This window comes from Oncorhynchus nerka, linkage group LG6, assembly GCF_034236695.1.
Source record: "Oncorhynchus nerka isolate Pitt River linkage group LG6, Oner_Uvic_2.0, whole genome shotgun sequence".
In the NCBI taxonomy this organism is placed as follows: domain Eukaryota; kingdom Metazoa; phylum Chordata; class Actinopteri; order Salmoniformes; family Salmonidae; genus Oncorhynchus; species Oncorhynchus nerka.
In genome coordinates, this window is record NC_088401.1 from 82,996,568 (window position 1) to 83,016,435 (window position 19,868).

General features: G+C 43.4%; 1 protein-coding gene across 1 annotated transcript; it reads left to right on the top strand.

The window, feature by feature from the left end:
- The first annotated feature begins 3,586 nt into the window (after positions 1-3,586).
- LOC115116890 (ras GTPase-activating protein-binding protein 1-like) lies at positions 3,587-12,445 on the top strand. The gene is made up of 12 exons (XM_029645355.2): positions 3,587-3,742; positions 4,791-4,907; positions 5,586-5,667; positions 5,904-6,077; positions 6,198-6,288; positions 6,566-6,659; positions 9,058-9,298; positions 9,843-9,944; positions 10,283-10,397; positions 10,741-10,869; positions 11,198-11,307; positions 11,652-12,445. The coding sequence occupies exons 2-12, from the start codon at positions 4,813-4,815 to the stop codon at positions 11,892-11,894; spliced, it is 1,476 nt and encodes a 491-aa protein (XP_029501215.1). The 5' UTR covers positions 3,587-3,742; positions 4,791-4,812; the 3' UTR covers positions 11,895-12,445.
- Positions 12,446-19,868: the final 7,423 nt, after the last annotated feature.

The following is a 19,868-nucleotide window of genomic DNA, read 5'->3' on the forward strand; positions in this document are numbered from 1 at the left end:
CTAATATAGGACTATTAAAGGCCCAGCCCTGCAGACTGCTTATATAGGTCCACTAATATAGGACTATTAAAGGCCCAGCCCTGCAGACTGCTATATAGGTCCACTAATATAGGACTATTAAAGGCCCAGCCCTGCAGACTGCTATATAGGTCCACTAATATAGGACTATTAAAGGCCCAGTCCTGCAGACTGCTATATAGGTCCACTAATATAGGACTATTAAAGGCCCAGCCCTGCAGACTGCTATATAGGTCCACTAATATAGGACTATTAAAGGTCCAGCCCTGCAGACTGCTATATAGGTCCACTAATATAGGACTATTAAAGGCCCAGCCCTGCAGACTGCTATATAGGTCCACTAATATAGGACTATTAAAGGTCCAGCCCTGCAGACTGCTATATAGGTCCACTAATATAGGACTATTAAAGGCCCAGTCCTGCAGACGGCTATATAGGTCCACTAATATAGGACTATTAAAGGCCCAGCCCTGCAGACTGCTATATAGGTCCACTAATATAGGACTATTAAAGGTCCAGCCCTGCAGACTGCTATATAGGTCCACTAATATAGGACTATTAAAGGCCCAGCCCTGCAGACTGCTATATAGGTCCACTAATATAGGACTATTAAAGGCCCAGCCCTGCAGACTGCTATATAGGTCCACTAATATAGGACTATTAAAGGCCCAGCCCTGCAGACTGCTATATAGGTCCACTAATATAGGACTATTAAAGGCCCAGCCCTGCAGACTGCTATATAGGTCCACTAATATAGGACTATTAAAGGCCCAGCCCTGCAGACTGCTATATAGGTCCACTAATATAGGACTATTAAAGGTCCAGCCCTGCAGACTGCTATATAGGTCCACTAATATAGGACTATTAAAGGCCCAGTGACATTTAAAAAAAATATATATATTTTTCAGTGGGTGCTGCAGCACCGTCAGCACCCCTACTTCACCGATGCCCAGGTGGCAACACGCATCTCTGCGTGCCTGGCAGATATCTCAGCTAGGATGTCAGCCCACCACCTCAAGCTCAACCTAAAAAAACAGAGCTACTCTTCCTCCTGGGGAAGGCCTGCCAGTTCCAAGACCGTTCCATCATGATTGACTCCACGATGTCCCATTCCCAGAGTGCAACAAACTTTGGAGTGAACCTGTAAAAACACCTTGTCGTTATATGCAAACACTGAAGAAGTGACTCTCAGGTTCATGTTTAAAATATATATATATTTTTTTATATTTCACCTTTATTTAACCAGGTAGGCAAGTTGAGAACAAGTTCTCATTGACAACTGCGACCTGGCCAAGATAAAGCAAAGCAGTTCGACACATACAACACAGAGTTACACATGGAGTAAAACAAACATACAGTCAATAATACAGTAGAAAAACAAGTCTATATACAAAGTGTGCAAATGAGGTGAGGTAAGGGAGGTAAAGGCAATAAATAAGCCATGGTGGCGAAGTAAATACAATATAGCAAGTAAAACACTGGTATGGTAGATGTGCAGTGGAAGAATGTGCAAAGTAGAAATACTGGGGTGCAAAGGAGAAAGATAAATAAATAAATACAGTAGGGGATGAGGTAGTTGTTTGGGCTATTTACAGATGGGCTATGTACAGGTGCGGTGATCTGTGAGCTGCTCTGACAGCTGGTGCTTAAAGCTAGTGAGGGAGATAAGTGTCTCCAGTTTCAGTGATTTTTGTAGTTAATTCCAGTCATTGGCAGCAGAGAACTGGAAGGAGAGGCGGCCAAAGGAAGAATTGTCTTTGGGGGTGACCAGTGAGATATACCTGCTGGAGCGTGTGCTACGGGTGGGTGCTGCTATGGTGACCAGTGAGCTGAGATAAGGCGGGGCTTTACCTAGCAGGGTCTTGTAGATGGCCTAAAGCCAGTGGGTTTGGCGACGAGTATGAAGCGAGGGCCAGCCAACGAGAGCGTACAAGTCGCAGTGGTGGGTAGTGTATGGGGCTTTGGTGACCAAACGGATGGCACTGTGATAGACTGCATCCAATTTGTTGAGTAGAGTTTTGGAGGCTATTTTGTAAATGACATCGCCGAAGTCGAGGATGGGTAGGATGGTCAGTTTTACGAGGGTATGTTTGGCAGCATGAGTGAAGGATGCTTTGTTGCAAAATAGGAAGCCAATTCTAGATTTAATTTTGGATTGGAGATGTTTGATGTGAGTCTGGAATCAGAGTTTACAGTCTAACCAGACACCTAGGTATTTGTAGTTGTCCACATATTCTAAGTCAGAGCCGTCCAGAGTAGTGATGCCGGACGGGCGGGCAGGTGTGGGCAGCGATCGGTTGAAGAGCATGCATTTAGTTTTACTTGTATTTAAGAGCATTTGGAGGCCACATAAGGAGAGTTGTATGGCATTGAAGCTCATCTGGAGGGTAGTTAATTAACACAGTGTCCAAAGAAGGGCCAGAAGTATACAGAATGGTGTCGTCTGCGTAGAGGTGGATGAGAGACTCACCAGCAGCAAGAGCGACATCATTGATGTATACAGAGAAGAGAGTCGGCCAAAGAATTGAACCCTGTGGCACCCCCATAGAGACTGCCAGAGGTCCGGACAAGAGGCCCTCCGATTTGACACACTGAACTCTGTCTGAGAAGTAGTTGGTGAACCAGGCGAGGCAGTCATTTGAAATACCAAGGCTGTTGAGTCTGCCGATAAGGATGTGGTGATTGATAGAGTCGAAAGCCTTAGCCAGGTTGATGAATACGGCTGCACAGTATTGTTTCTTATCGATGGCGGTTATGATATCATTTAGGACCTTGAGTATGGCTGAAGTGCACCCATGACCAGCTCTGAAATGCCACAGGATGTTTTTGTGCTGGTCAAGGTCTGGAGAGAACCAAGGGCTATATCTGTTCCTGGTTCTAAATTTCTTGAAAGGGGCAATTTCTTGAAATGCCCTTCATGAATTATCATGCTCCTTGCCCATCCTCTGAAAACAGCTGAAACCCTACCTCTTAAAAAAACACACAGTACACCACCAAAACAAAAATATTATTGTGATCTACAATTTGCACTTGACTTTTTTCCCCCCTTTACTAGCTCAGTCTTTGCAGATAGTTACTTTACTGAGGAAAGATGTACTTACTATGACTGTGAAATGCAGTTGTCCCACCTAGCAATCTTAAAACAACTAAAATGTTAAATGTGTATATACAAGAATGTATAGCCAGCCTATTGATGTGTTTGGTGTGTATTGGTGTGTATACAGGGCTCATCTCAGCACGACTTCCTGTTAATAAAATCAAGGTTCAATAAATAAATACAAAATGTGTGGTGGGAGTGTTAAATCAATGCAGCGAAAAACGCCCCCATTAATTTCGATCGGGGCACGATCCAGCGTGTGCCGCTGCGTAAAATGTTTAACCAATCATACCCATAATCGGAATCCACCACACTCGTTTCCTATTGGCTACATTTAGACTGACAGGGCTACACATACTCCACGACGATTGGTTGTACACTAAACTGCTCAGAGTACATACATTTGATTGGCGACATATTTCCTCTCGCAGTAAATTCATTGGTTTGTGCATCTAAGACTGTAAATTCTGGGTAGGTTGTCCAGGTTTGAGACCGGTAAAAGAGCAGCCGAACACGTTTTGCGTTTCCCTGCTAGAACAATCTTTCTAGTTACCGCCTGGCAGAGCGGAGGTGATTCAGTGAAATCACAATTTTTTTAAATAAACCATTTTTAACAATTGCCTCCTGGTAAGTAACCCTGTTTGGAATTATTGAATAAATATCCGCTGCAGTAATATTCGTAATCTTATTAAGGCGCTGTTTGATGCTAACTAGTAAGCTTAACGCTAGTTGGCATGATACAAGCTAAGTCATTTTTAGTTGTGCTAACTAGCCAGTTAACTAACGTCACCTCGCTAGTACATACTTGTCTTAAATTATTTGATTGTGCCACGAAATGAGACTTAACGTGGGTTAAATCAGTCAATGCCCGAGTGGACCGTCGAAATGGTCAACTAATCCGACTGGGGTGGTTGAAAGACTGGCCTTTCCCCTAGCGAGCCATGGCTGCCCAGTTAGCGATGTTTGTCTGTACAGATGTTTATGATATCAGTTTTGACGTCGAAGATTATCAGTCGACTGCTGTTTTAGTCTGCTACGTTTCGGTAACTAAGTATTTTGCTCGTTTTAAATAAACTGAGCGAAAAGGAGCCGTGGCTAACCTTGGCTAATTAGCTAGCTAGTTAGTTAGCATTGTATTTACCACACGTGTTGCTGATACAATATATCGTAGTTCGCTATTTCCAGCTGTCCGAGTTAATTTGGGTAATAAGATATCGTTGTCTGGCCATCGACATAACCGGTCAAAGTCGTTACATTTCGATAACATCGTTTTTCTGTCGATGACGTGACCGGTGTTGCAGTTCGGCCTTTCTGGGCATAAAACCCTTGAAGCACAGCTTAGCTAAATGACGTTAGACAGTTTAACTGGGTGGGTCTGGGCGACTCATTTGTCTCCTATAATTAATTTCATACTACTATAAACTGAAACCTATTATTGGTTGAATTGACTAGATTTCTAGCGCGCTAGTCATCCAATAGATTAGATGCAAATGATGCTCTTGCACAGCCTCCTGTAACGTTTGTGCTAATGGTAACGTTTCTTGTCGCCACGATTGGCTAAATAAATAGCTGGGTGATGTGGTTTGCCGGGTTTGTCAGACAGAACAGACACGGATGGTGACTGGTACAGATCAGACTCCATTATCCACACCATGACAACCACACCTTGTTTCAGTTCTCTTCAGCTGACCAAAGAAATGGTGATGGAGAAACCAAGTGCCCAGCTCGTGGGGCGGGAGTTTGTCCGACAGTACTACACACTACTCAACCAGGCACCCGACTACCTGCACAGGTAAAGCCAATACAGTACTACACACTATTCAACCAGGCACCCGACTGACTACCTGCACAGGTAAAGCCAATACAGTACTACACACTATTCAACCAGGCACCCGACTGACTACCTGCACAGGTAAAGCCAATACAGTACTCCACACTATTCAACCAGGCACCTGACTGACTACCTGCACAGGTAAAGCCAGTACAGTACTACACACTATTCAACCAGGCACCCGACTGACTACCTGCACAGGTAAAGCCAATACAGTACTACACACTATTCAACCAGGCACCTGACTGACTACCTGCACAGGTAAAGCCAATACAGTACTACACACTATTCAACCAGGCACCTGACTGACTACCTGCACAGGTAAAGCCAATACAGTACTACACACTATTCAACCAGGCACCTGACTGACTACCTGCACAGGTAAAGCCAATACAGTACTACACACTATTCAACCAGGCACCCGACTGACTACCTGCACAGGTAAAGCCAATACAGTACTACACACTATTCAACCAGGCACCTGACTGACTACCTGCACAGGTAAAGCCAGTACAGTACTAGAAAATTGTTCCCAAACAGTATCTGTACCATTGTGATCTGCTTTAATATATTAATGGGTTATCTATCCCTCTACTACAAAGATGAGAAATAACTGATTTTAAACGTTTTTTGTTTTAGGTTTTATGGGAAAAATTCCTCCTATGTACATGGAGGTCTGGACAACAATGGCAAACCAGTTGAATCAGTCTATGGACAGTCGGTGAGTACTTTAATACAATATCCCCAAATTATATTTGCATCACTTCGTGAAGCAGTATTATACATTTCCTTTGTAAAATATCCAACGTGAAACATTCACACGTGATTTTATGGCAAAGGACTCTCAGTATGTTCATATTAAAGATGGGTAATATATTGTCAGGCAGGCTTTTTGATACAAGTCTAACACATTTTAAGTTTGAGATTCTCATCAAGGTCTTTATTTCTGTATAAAAGGAGATCCATAAAAAAGTGTTGGCGCTGAACTTTCGTGACTGCCACACCAAGATCAGACATGTGGACGCCCATGCGACCTTGAACGAGGGCGTCGTGGTGCAAGTGATGGGGGAGCTGTCCAACGACATGCAGCCCATGCGCAAATTCATGCAGACATTCGTGCTGGCCCCTGAGGTAGGTCCTTCAACTGTATAGAGGAACATTGGAAATTTGTCCTTGAAACATTTTTCATTTATGTATTAGTGTTCAGTTAAAGGGTTAATTGTTTTAAACTCAATGACGTTGGTGTTTCAGGGCACTGTAACAAACAAGTTCTACGTTCACAACGATGTATTCCGTTACCAAGACGAAGTGTTTGGGGATTCTGACTCAGAACCCCCTGAAGGTGAGCCAGTTAAAGATTAGGAAGCTTCTTTACGTTTGGCTTGTTTGGTCTCTTATGTCATTTATGTCTCATCACTAATACATAATGGTTAGAGTTGTTGCTCTTATTGAACTCCATTGCGGTGCTTTGTACCTCTGGGTCAACGCTACTATTATGAATAATATCCCTTCACCGTTTAGGTATATAGATGCATCTGCTAAATGACTCATGTAACCGGTATTTCATTTAGCTCTAAAACTGCTGTAATTGGGACTCAGTCATGTTCTTGGTGTTTCAGAGTCTGATGAGGATGTGGAGGAGATGGAGGAGAGAGTGCCATCACCTGAGGTGGCCCAGGAAGGGGCTGCAGCCTTCTACAAACAGACACCTTGGTAAGGAAACGTATCTATCTTAGTCTTGACTACATCAGCATTCCACTTTTCATCCTCAATGTTACGCCTGTAATACTATAACATGAATGGTGGAAAACATACCTTTCATCAGAGAAGGAGTGAGAGAGGTATCCACCCATGGTGCTCAAAATATATATATATATATTTTAGATGATTGTAATTAATCTTAACAGAATGTAAAGGGTAGAACTATGTTCTTATACCATCATGACCGGTTTTATTGAAAAGCAAAACATTGACCGTTGCGTCTTCACCCCAGCTATATATCATAAAAAAAACATTTAACCTAGAAGGAACAAGTCACCTAGACCGTACTAAAACGTAACTCCAAATATATTATTTGTTCTGTAGGCTATTTGTATAAACCTTTTAAATTAATAAAAAACAAAACTGCGCGGTTTTCAAGTAACTAATTGAACTTATCCTTGACATTTCATTTTTTAAATAAATAACCAAACCTGGCTGTCTACGAACACTAGAACAGGCTGGTCATGGCTAGAATGGATCCAGCTTGTCAAATTAACATCAGATTTGACTTTTCGTATCAGGTTAGGAGTATTTACACAGCATGTTTGGAGAATTAGGAATAGGGTTAGTTAAAATGAAACTTTTGACGTTCATTTGACAATCTATCCCTTCTAGCTATGACCCGGGCTGGTCCGCCCCACTCCCGTTGCGATTCAGCACCACAGCAAATGAAAGGGAACACTAGGCAGCCACAAAATTAATTTCTTACACTGATGTTGTCCAATCAAATTTGGACAACCGTGTTATAGGTTTACATTTCTACTGGAGGATGTTAATGAATGTTATGCTTATTGGAATTTGAACTATTGTGAGGTCATGTGACTTATTGACACCAGCTTCGTACTATGGGCAGTTGGCTGCTGAATACGCTCAACTGAAATGCACCGATTGCACATAATACTTTACTCCTGTCTATCTATCCATTTCAAATCTTTATAGACTACTATACATGAAACGGGCAGCACATGTTGATCTTGCTTAGGGGAGCAGAACTTCTACAACTGTCCTGACCAACACAATTTGTCTCTAAGTTGCGACTGTCCTTGGCCTGCTCAGTGAGCTGCTGCTGTTGGAAAATCAAAACTGTCCCACTCCTTTTTAAAGCAGCATACGATATCCATCAGCCTCGTTACTTTGTTCTCAGGAAGGCGCAATCTAGGGGCCTCCTGAGTGGTGCGGTGGTCTAAGGTATTGCTAGCTGTCTCACGAGAGTCTGGGTTTGAGTCCAGGCTCTGTTGCATTCGGCCGCAACCGGAAGACCCGTGGGGCGGTGGACAATTGGCCCAGCGTCTTCCGGGTTAGGGGAAGGTTTGGCCCAGCGTCTTCCGGGTTAGGGGAAGCGTCGTCCGGGTTAGGGGAAGGTTTGGCCCAGCGTCGTCCGGGTTAGGGGAAGGTTTGGCCCAGCGTCGTCCGGGTTAGGGGAAGGTTTGGCCCAGCGTCGTCCGGGTTAGGGGAAGGTTTACTGAAAGAATAAACGTTTTGTTTTCGAAATGATAGTTTCTGGATTTGACCATATTAAGCTTGTATTTCTGTGTTTATTATAATTAAGTCTATGATAGAGCAGTCTAACAGCAGTGGTAGGCAGCAGCAGGCTTGTAAGCATTCATTCAAACAACACTTTACTGCGTTTGCCAGCAGCTCAGTGCTTGAAGCACGGAGCTGTTTGACTTCAAGCCGATCAACTCCCGAGATTAGGCTGGCAATACTCTAGTGCCTATAAGAACATCCAATAGTCAAGGGTATATGAAATACAAATGGTATAGAGATATAGTCCTATAATTCCTATAACTACAACTTAAAACTTCTCAACTGGGAATATTGAAGACTCATGTTAAAAGGAACCACCAGCTTTCATATGTTCTGAGCAAGGAACTTAAATGTTAGCTTTCTTACATGGCACATATTGCACTTTTACTTATCCAACCCTGTTTTTGCCATATTTAAACCAAATTGAACATGTTTCATTATTTGTTTTGAGACTAAATAGATTTGTTTTCAAGTTAAAATGTGTTCATTCAGTATTGTTGTAATTGTCATTATATATAGATGTAAAAAATCAGCCGATTAATCGGTATCGGCTTCTTTCTTTTTTGTCCAATCTGTATTGAGAAATCATAATCGGTCAACCTCTAGTCTTCACTGTTATGGAGAAACCATCCCCTCTTGGCGGGTAAACTGGAAACATTATTTTGCACTGCGCCCCCAGACAATTTAGACTTCACATTTATTGGCTTTTCTGTAACGGGAAATATTGGTGGTTTACCCAATAAATTACTTGTGACTTATTTAGTGCCACTTCATTCTAGTCTATCCTTGGGTTAATATTAGATGTGTGTGTCTGTTATATCAGCACTGAGGCCAAGAGACCAGAGGAGGAGGTGGCTTTAACCCCAGAGCCTGAGGCGGAGCCTGAGGCGGAGGCGGAGCTAGAGGCGGAGCCAGACGTGGTGGATGGAAAACGGGGTTTGGAGCCAGAGACCCCGCAGCAGCAGGAACACGCCACAGAGGAGCAGGGAGAGCAGTGTCCAGTCTCCTCACCCCTGCCCTCTGCCACTGCTGACCCTGCCCCCGCACCTGCTGAAGATAACCGGGTAGGTCTCAACCCTTCTGTTGGCTACGCTGTGGTCATGTCAACATGGTGGTTGTGATTCCCTCTTTGTGTGACCTGGCTGTCTATTCCTCTCTGGAGGTTTTGGCTGGTTATCCACTGTAGAGGTCACTAGGCAGGCAATATGTGACTTGTCTACACCTCTGATTATTCCAGTTTGGTTTAAGAACCATTTTGGTTGCATCAGCTTTGATTAGCTAATTTTGTAGATTAACTACTATTGCGGAGAAATTCCTTCCTTTTGACCCTTGATGTTCTTCATTAGATTCATTGGGCGGCAGGGTAGCCTAGTGGTTAGAGCATTGGACTAGTAACCGGAAGGTTGTAAGTTCAAACCCCCCGAGCTGACAGGCAGTTAACCCACTGTTCCTAGGCTGTCATTGAAAATAAGAATTTGTTCTTAACTGACTTGCCTAGTTAAATAAAGGTAAAATAAAAATGTTTACGTAGCTTCTAGTGGTTTCCCTGTACAGCTACCAGACCTCATTCAGCTTGATTTAGTACCGTCTGTTTGGTCTCTCCTCCAGCCTTTCTCCTGGGCCTCTGTCACCAGTAAGAACCTTCCCCCTAGCGGCGTTGTCCCAGTCTCTGGCATCCCCCCCCACGTCGTCAAAGTTCCCTCGGCACCGGTATGTTACTTTTCTGTGTAAAAAAAAAAAAAAAAAAAACAGTCCTGCTGTAGCTGACATGATGCATTAAATACCAGCAGAAGAAACAACCACACATTCTATATTGATTACTAAGGTGATAAAAATCACCTATTACACATCTTGTATGTATCCTACCAATTGAAAGACCACATGCACTATATTTATGATTAGGTATAATTAACATTTACATGTGACTTTAAAAAAAATCAACGTTCCTCTTAAAGGACAACGAACGCAATCAACTAGTGATTTAGCTTGGAGCCTTGTTGTCTTGGTCTTCTAGCCTGGTTTCTCAGGGTCTTTTCTTGGTGCTTTAGCCCAGGGTGGAGGTGAAAACAGAAGCCGCAGCACAGAGAACACAACCGAGAGGAGACCAGAGACCACGGGAAGCAAGGCCAGGCCCCCCACCAGTCAGAGGACCCCGACCAGGAGGTATGATCCACCAGATAACATCTCACCCCCAACACACGGTACCATCCACCAGGAAGCTGGATCATGTTCAGGATGTAGAAAATGTATCGAAATGAAGTGCAACTGTGATGTGTACTACCTTACCTCGTCCAATAAGAACACAGATTTGTTGTAAAAAAAATATATAAAAATTGCTACAGTATGCTGTCTACGTTAGACGTAAACCTGTCTGTTAGTCTGAACTCTGAATGGGAATCTGTGTGTAGTGCTTATTGTTTGAAGAAACATTCGACGTGTATACGTGACCGTTAATAAAGTGGATCTCCTCTCATACCTCTGTCGGGTCTCTGCTCTTGGTCTGCAGTGCGGGAAGGAGAGCAGGGAGAGTCGTCGGAGGTTGGCCGTGTGGTGAGGTATCCAGACGCTCACCAGCTCTTTGTAGGAAACGTTCCCCATGATGTGGACAAGGCAGAGCTCAAGGAGTTTTTCCAACGTATGTCCCTCTTTCATGGTCTGCAAAAAAGCTTTTGAATGAATGGCTTTGTGGTTTCAACTGGCAAATAATTTATTAAATAGGGACAGTATATGGTAATCAGTCCTGGGGTGTAGTAGTACCACATTTAGATGGATAGTCTTAAATGATCATAGTCCCCAAATGACCTGTAAAACAGTTAGACATAATTTATTAGAATCATTGATCTTTCTCATTTTAAATGATTTGAGTCTCTGCAACAGAACACAGAATGCTTTGTAGCAACTGATGGAAGTAATTGATTGGTTGAAAGAGTTGTCATTTTAATATGATCTGGTTCCTCCTACAGAGTATGGTACTGTGCTTGAGCTACGGATCAACAGCGGAGGAAAGCTTCCCAACTTTGGGTTTGTGGTGTTTGACGATTCGGAACCTGTACAGAAAATCCTAAGCAACCGGGTACTAATTATTTTTAAACATATGTTAAGCCTGAGTGTTTTAATTACCAATGTGCTGATTTGATGAACTCGGCTCCATTTTGTCCGAGCCTTCGGCTCCATTTTGTCCAAGCCTTCGGCTCCATTTTGTCCAAGCCTTCGGCTCCATTTTGTCCAAGCCTTCGGCTCCATTTCAATGATGATAGAAAGGTGCTTCACATTCCCATGTCTGTTTTGGAAGCAGTACATGTCATTCAAAAAATTATTGCGCGTGTACAATCCTTTCTAAAAGCCCACTCTGATCTTTACAGTTTTTTTGGATCATTTAAATGAGTTAATATACTAACAGTCCTCTTTCATTTGTAGCCCATTAAGTTCAGAGGCGATGTCCGACTGAACGTGGAGGAAAAGAAGACTCGCTCCGCCCGGGAAGGGGATCGGCGAGACATCCGCCCCAGAGGTCCAGGTGGCCCCGGAGGGCCCCGAGAGAGGATAGGAGGGCCCAGGGGCCCCCCCACCAGGGGTGGCATGGCACAGAAACCCAGCTTTGGCTCTGGACGAGGTACTGGACCCAGTGAAGGAGGTCGCTACATGGGACCTCGTCAGTGAATGTCACTCTGAAGTTGGTCTGATGTCCTACCATGCCAGTTACTACTACTACTGATGTCAGTTGCCCCGACTCTTTGAGTATTATAAAACAAAGATGGCTTCTACATCCCTCCCTCCCTTCGCGTTTTGTTTTGTTCCTTGGGATTCTGGAATGTGATCCATCTCTCCTTTTCTCCTGACTTTGACATGATCTGGGCTTTTCTCCTCGTCTTTTACATCATCCTGAACTTGAATTTGTTGAAAGATAATAAAAATAAAAAGGGTCTTAAACTAACTAGTTGAATTGGAACAGCCCAGTTTGGTTTTGGCCTTCTCTCCCTGTTTCTTAAAGGAACGTGTATGTACTGCTTGGACAGTCCTGTGTATTACCACCACTGTCTTTTCAGGTCAAATGCAAGTAATGGTTTTATTTTAAATTGTGAAGTTGAATCATGGTTGTAAATGGTTATTATCGAGCATGTAACATCCGGTCTGCCTTTCACTACTGATGTACTTCATCATGACAAATCAGCTGATGAGAGAACTGAATAAACATGTTTTACTGTTTTAAACCTGACTTCTGTAGTCTATACATGGAGTTCATCTTTATAGGCTGGTTTCCTGGACACATTAGTCCTACTTCTGGACTATAAAGCATGTCTGGAGATGTCAAATGAGCATGCTTTTTAGTGTTAGATGAGGCTTAATTTGTGTCCAGGAAATCGGCCCTTGTTCATTATGAGAAAAGGAACCGTGGCCGCCCTAAGGAAACATGCCATCCCCCAAAAAGGCAGAAGATCAGAAGCAGTGGCACTCCTGTAGTCGATGCCTTATGTTCCGCACAGGAACCAAGAGGATTAAGGAAGTTATTCTTTATCATCGAGCAAATGTATTGCCAAGATGTACATCTGTTTTCCCTCTCATTTACAAGAAGTGGTTTTCCTTCTCTTGTAGGTCAGTTTCCTACATTGGATGGAAATCAATGCTAACCATTTTAACAGAGCATGTTCATGTAAACTAGAGATCACGTGGACTAGTTTAAGAGCGGCACCAAACTGAAGAGGAAATTGCCGACTGCAATGGACGACAGGCGGCTCTGGAGGACTTCATCAAAACAGATGCTTTAGTACAGTACACAATAGCCATGGCATGGGTCAAATCAGTATTATATATAACATAGTGCTATTCAGGAGCATCGGTATCTATCATAGGGTTTCAAAGGGCACACCATTGTCAGGCCAACACCCTCTGGGATTACCTTGCCTGTAATTGAATGGGTCAACCTACACTATATATAGGCACAAGTATCTGGACACCCTTTCAAATTAGTGGATTTAGCTATTTCAGCCACACCCATTGCAGACCAGTGTATAAAATCAAGCACACAGCCATGCAATCTCCATAGGCCAACATTGGCAGTAGAATGGCCTGTACTGAAGAGCTCTGACTTTCAGAGTGGTACCGTGATAGACATTTACATTTAAGTCATTTAGCAGACGCTCTTATCCAGAGCGACGATAGGATGCTATCTTTCCAACAAGTCTGTTTGTCAAATTTCTGCCCTGCTAGAGCTGCCCCGGTCAACTGTAAGTGCTTTTATTTTGAAGTGGAGACGTCTAGGAGCATCAAAGCCTAAGTGGTAGGTCACAAGGTCACAGAACGGGACTGCTGAAGCGAGTAAAAATTGTCCTCGGTTACAACACTCACTACTGAGTTCCAAACTGCCTCTGGGTGCAACGTCAGCACAAGAACTGTTGCTTTGTTGAGAAATGTTTTGAGTTTGGAAGAATTTGACTGGCCTGCACAGAGCCCTGACCTCAACCCCATCAAACACCTTTGGGATGATTTTTTTTAATCCTTTATTTAACTAGGCAAGTCAGTTAAGAACAAATTATTATTTAAAATGATGCCCTAGTGGGCTAACTGCCTTGTTCAGAACGACAGATTTTTACCTTGTCAGCTCGGGGATTCGATTCGATCACCTTTCAGTTATTGATCCAACACTCACCGTTAGGCTACCTGCCGCCCCAACATTGGAACGCCGACTGCGAGCCAGACCTAATCGGCCAACATCTGTGATCTGACCTCACTAATGCTCTTGTGGCTACATGGAAGCAAGTCCCCGCAGCAATGTTTCAACATCTAATGGAAAGCCTTCCCAGAAGAGTGGAAGCTGTTATAGCAGCAAAGGGGGGGGGGGGGACCAACTCCATATTAATGCCCATGATTTTGGAATGAGATGTTCATGGAGCAGATGTCCACATACTTATGGTCATGTAGAGTGTCTTAGTATATTAGGGTTGAAACGGTGTGTTACTTACTACAAGGACTGTGGTGGTCATGACATTTTGTCAGCCTTTTTTGTCACGCAAAAGCCTGCTGGTCTCACAGTAATTGACCGTTAATGAACATAAACACGTTTAGCATCGCCAGGAATTCACACATATAAGCCGCGTACAAGCTGCTGATGCGCACCTTTAGAAGACAAATAAATCCATTTAATATACACTATCACAATAACTATTCTAAAGAAACATGATACGAAGAAAATGTATTTCAAAAGAACAGAATATGAGTTGGCCTACTGTATGTTATCTGGCTTTGCGCCATGCCGTAGGCTTGTTAATTTAGCAGACAAGACGTGCTTAAATCCTGTGCCATTATTTTATATTATGATTGTATAGTAAGAAGAATATAATCAGACTATTTTCAATATAATCTTGTCTTTACTAATATGCAGTGGTGTAAAGTACTTAAGTAAAAATACTTTAAAGTACTACTTGAGGTGTATTTGGGGGTATCTGTGCTTTATTTTACTATTTATATTTTTGACAACTTTTAATCTTACTTCACTAAATTCCTACAGAAAATATTGTACTTTTTTACTCCATACATTTTCCCTGGCAACCCAAAGTACTCGTTACATTTTGAATGCTTAGCAGGACAGGAGGATATTTTACTGGTTGACTTTCACTTTTACTATAGTAACTTTTTATTACGGTATCTATACTTTTTCTCAAATATCACAATTGGGTACTTTTTCCAGCACTGCTAATATGTAACATTTGTTTTTCGATTTAGAACGGCCCATTATCAAAGGGGCAGAAACAGGGGCAAGGGAAAAAATAAGTGTTGTCCACATGCACTCAAATAGCGAATGGAGGCCTTTCCCACCTCCATTCCCACGCTACTTACTATATTAACCTCCTGTATCAACCACAGGTTGAGCCGCTGCTGCGCGACAGGAGTGACTGCATGTTATGGGCTTTCTTAAGATATATATGTTTTTTTTCCTGGGTTGGACTTGGGAAACCAAGTTAAATCTGTCCGGGAACATCCATAGTACCATGTTTAATTAAAATGTTGACACCTCTGTGCGCTGGAGAAAGTAATACCGCAGGCAGAACAGTTGAAACTGGAGCAGCAGCATGACCAGGTGGACTGGGGACAGCAAGGAGTCATCAGGCCAGGTAGTCCTGAGGCATGGTCCTAAGGCACAGGTAGACAGACAGACTCCAATTATGTACCAAAATCAGTTTTAAAAATCAGTTTTTCTGCCATGCATAATATACTGCATGCTATGTATTGGCATAATCATTTTATTAATAAAAAATATTCAGGCTTGGTCTCATATATAGGTCTATTTATATTATAATATATTATTATTATATTTGTATGTCTGTTTTTAATTAATCATTACCTTAGAAGGCACTGTACATTTCGTAGTGTTTGGCTTTTTAACAACTTTCAAGTTTTAATGTCACATTGCATAAGTACCGTGAAATGCCTTTCTTGCAAACCCCAACTCAAAAAACCCTACAATAATCAATAACAATGTACACCCACAATGACCATGTTTCCAATTTCAAATTGTTGTTGAACTTCTTTAAATTTGTTAATCAAAGTGAGGTGAGTAAAAAAAATCTATAAAAAGCCTAATCTAATTGTATTGGTCACATGCAGATGTTATTTTGGGTGTAGCGAAAAACTTGTCTTCCTAGCTCCAACAGTAGTAGTATCTAGAGAAATGCTTGTGTTCCTAGCTCCAACAGTGCAGTAGTATCTAGAGAAATGCTTGTGTTCCTAGCTCCAACAGTGCAGTAGTATCTAGAGAAATGTCTGTGTTCCTAGCTCCAACAGTGCAGTAGTATCTAGAGAAATGCTTGTGTTCCTAGCGCCAACAGTGCAGTAGTATGTAGGAAAATGATTGTGTTCCTAGCTCCAACAGTGCAGTAGTATCTAGAGAAATGCGTGTTCTTAGCTCCAACAGTGCAGTAGTATCTAGAGAAATGCTTGTATTCCTAGCTCCAACAGTGCAGTAGTATCTAGAGAAATGCTTGTGTTCCTAGCTCCAACAGTGCAGTAGTATCTAGAGAGATGCTTGTGTTCCTAGCTCCAACAGTGCAGTAGTATCTAGAGAAATCCTTGTGTTCCTAGCTCCAACAGTGCAGTAGTATCTAGAGAAATGCTTGTGTTCCTAGCTCCAACAGTGCAGTAGTATCTAGAGAAATCCTTGTGTTCCTAGCTCCAACAGTGCAGTAGTATCTAGAGAAATGCTTGTGTTCCTAGCTCCAACAGTGCAGTAGTATCTAGAGAAATCCTTGTGTTCCTAGCTCCAACAGTGCAGTAGTATCTAGAGAAATGCTTGTGTTTCTAGCTCCAACAGTGCAGTAGTATCTAGAGAAATGCTTGTGTTCCCAGCTCCAACAGTGCAGTAGTATCTAGAGAGATGCTTGTGTTCCCAGCTCCAACAGTGCAGTAGTATCTAGAGAAATCCTTGTGTTCCTAGCTCCAACAGTGCAGTAGTATCTAACAGTTCATAACAATACATACTAATCTAAAAAGTAAAATAATGGAATTAAGAAATATATAAATATTAGGACGAGCAATGTCAGAGTGGCATTGACTAAAATACAGTAGAATGGACTACAGTATATACATATGAGATGAGTAAAGCAGTATGTAAACATTATTTAAACTTATTAAAGTGACTAGTTATTGAAGTCCCCAGCGATTCTAAGTCTATCTATACAAGGCAGCAGCCTCTAAGGTGCAGGGTTACGTAACCAGGTGGAAGCCGGTTACTGGTGGCTATTTAGCAGTCTGATGGCCTTGAGATAGAAGCTGTTTTTCAGTCTCTCGGTCCCAGCTTTGATTAACCTGTACTGCCCTCGCCTTCTGGATGATAGCGGGGTGAACAGGCAGTGACTCGGGTGGTTGTTGTCCTTGATGATCTTTTCGACCTTCCTGTGACATCGGGTGCTGTAGGTGTCCTGGAGGGTATGTAGTTTTCCCCCGGTGATGCGTTGCGCAGACCTCACTACCCACTGGAGAGCTGTGCAGTTGCCGTACCAGGTGGTGATACAGCCTGACAGGATGCTCTTAATTGTGCATCTGTTAAAGTTTGTGAGGGTTTTAGGGGCCAAGCCAAAATTCTTTAGCCTCCTGTGGTTGAAGAGGCGCTGTTGTGCCTTCTTCACCACACTGTCTGTGTGGGTGGACCATTTCAGATCGTCAGTGATGTGTACGCCCAGGAACTTGAAGCTTTCCACCTTCTCCACTGCGGTCCCGTCGATGTGGATGGGGGCGTGCTCCCTCTGATGTTTCCTGAACTCCACGATCAGCTCCTCTGTTTTGTTGACGTTGAGTGAGAGGTTATTTTCCTGGCACCACTCTCCCAGGGCCCTCACCTCCTCCCTGTAGGCTGTCTCGTCATTGTTGGTTATCAGGCCTACTACTGTTGTGTTGTCTGCAAACTTGATGATTGAGTTGGAGGTGTGCGTGGCCACACAGCCATGGGTGAACAGGGAGTACAGGAGGGGGCTGAGCACGCACCCTTGTGTTGAGCATCAGCGAAGTGGAGGTGTTGTTTCCTACCTTCACCACCTGGGGGCGGCCCATCAGGAAGTCCAGGACCCAGCTGCACAGGACGGGGTTCAGACCCAGATGAGCTTGGAGGGTACTATGGTGTTGAATGCTGAGCTATAGTCAATGAACAGCATTATTACATAGGTATTCCTCTTGTCCAGGTGGAATAGGACACTGTGTGCAGTGCAAATGGTGATTGCATCGTCTGTGGACCTATTGGGGCGGTAAGCAAATTGAAGTGGGTCTAGGGTGACAGGTAAGGTAGGGGTGATATGATCCTTAACTAGCCGCTCAAAACACTTCATGATGACAGAAGTGAATTCTATGGAACAATGGTGGACATCTTGAAGCAAGTGGGGACAGCAGACTGGAATAGGAAGAGATCGAATATGTCCGTAAACACTCCAGCCACTCCAGCCAGCTGGTCTGCGCATGCAGGGTAGCCTAGTGGTTAGAGCATTGGACTAGTAACTGAAAGGTTGCATGTTCAAATACCCGATCTGACAAGGTACAAAATCTGTCGTTCTGCCCCTGAACAGGCAGTTAATCCACTGTTCCTAGGCCGTCATTGAAAATAAGAATTTGTTCTTAACTGACTTGCCTAGTAAAATAAAGGTAAAATCAATAAAAAATGTTCTGAGGAAGTGCCGTCTGCTGTCTGGGCAGGCAGCCTTGCGAGAGTTAACACGTTTAAATGTCTTACGTCAGTCACAGAGAAGGAGAGCCCACAGTCCTTGGTAGTGGGCCGCGTCGGTGGCACTGTATTATCCTCAAAGCGGACAAAGAAGGTGTTTAGCTTGTCCGGAAGCAAGACGTCGGTGTCCACGACCTGGCTGGTATTCCCTTTGTTGTCCTTGATTGTCTGTAGACCCTGCCACATACGTCTCGTGTCGGAGCCGTTGAATTGCGACTCTACTTTGTCTTTGTACTGATATTTTGCCTGTTGGATTGCCTTACGGAGGGAATAATTACACTGTTTGTATTGGACCGTATTCCCAGTCACCTTGCCATGGTTAAATGTGTTGGTTTGCGCTTTCAGTTTTGCGCGAATGCTGCCATCTATCCACGGTTTCTGGTTTGGGTAGGTTTTAATAGTCACAGTGGGTACAACATCTCCTATACACTTCCTGATGAACAGTCACCCTATTCGTTGATGTTATTCTGAGGCTACCTGGAACATATCCCAGTCCATGTGATCAAAACAATATTGGAGCATGGATTCCGATGGGTCAGACCAGCGTTGAATAGTCCTTAGCATGGGTACTTCTTGTTTGAGTTTCTGCCTATAGGAAGGGAGGAACAAAATGGAGTCATGATCAGATTTGTTGAAGGGAGGACGGGGGAGGGCTTTGTAGGCATTTCAAAAAAGTTGAGTAGCAGTGGTACAATGTTTTTCCAGAGCGAGTACCACAGTCAATGTGTTGGTAGATCTTCGGTAGCGTTTTCCTCGGATTTGCTTTGTTAAAATCCCCAGCTACAATAAATGCGGCCTCAGCATATGTGGTTTCTAGTTTGCTTCGTAATGCTGGTGTGTTACCACTGCTCTGATATCCAAAAGTTATTTCCGGCTGTATGTAATAACACATAACACTACCTGAACTTAGGTTGAAACGGGGTGGTACTACCTGAACTTAGGTTGAAACGGGGTGGTACTACCTGAGCTTAGGTTGAAACGGGGTGGTACTACCTGAGCTTAGGTTGAAACGGGGTGGTACTACCTGAGCTTAGGTTGAAACAGGGTGGTACTACCTGAACTTAGGTTGAAACGGGGTGGTACTACCTGAACTTAGGTTGAAACGGGGTGGTACTACCTGAACTTAGGTTGAAACGGGGTGGTACTACCTGAACTTAGGTTGAAACGGGGTGGTACTACCTGAACTTAGGTTGAAACGGGGTGGTACTACCTGAGCTTAGGTTGAAACGGGGTGGTACTACCTGAACTTAGGTTGAAACGGGGTGGTACTACCTGAGCTTAGGTTGAAACGGGGAGGTACTACCTGAACTTAGGTTGAAACGGGGTGGTACTACCTGAACTTAGGTTGAAACAGGGGTGGTACTACCTGAGCTTAGGTTGAAACGGGGTGGTACTACCTGAGCTTAGGTTGAAACGGGGTGGTACTACCTGAG

What these genes read in the sequence shown, in the direction of transcription:
- LOC115116890 (XM_029645355.2), top strand. Translation starts at nt 4,813, where the DNA reads ATGGTGATGGAGAAACCAAGTGCCCAGCTCGTGGGGCGGGAGTTTGTC. An exon ending in AATCAGTCTATGGACAGTCG is followed by an intron (nt 5,668 to 5,903) that starts GTGAGTACTTTA and finishes TCTGTATAAAAG; the next exon opens with GAGATCCATAAAAAAGTGTT. An exon ending in TGACTCAGAACCCCCTGAAG is followed by an intron (nt 6,289 to 6,565) that starts GTGAGCCAGTTA and finishes TTGGTGTTTCAG; the next exon opens with AGTCTGATGAGGATGTGGAG.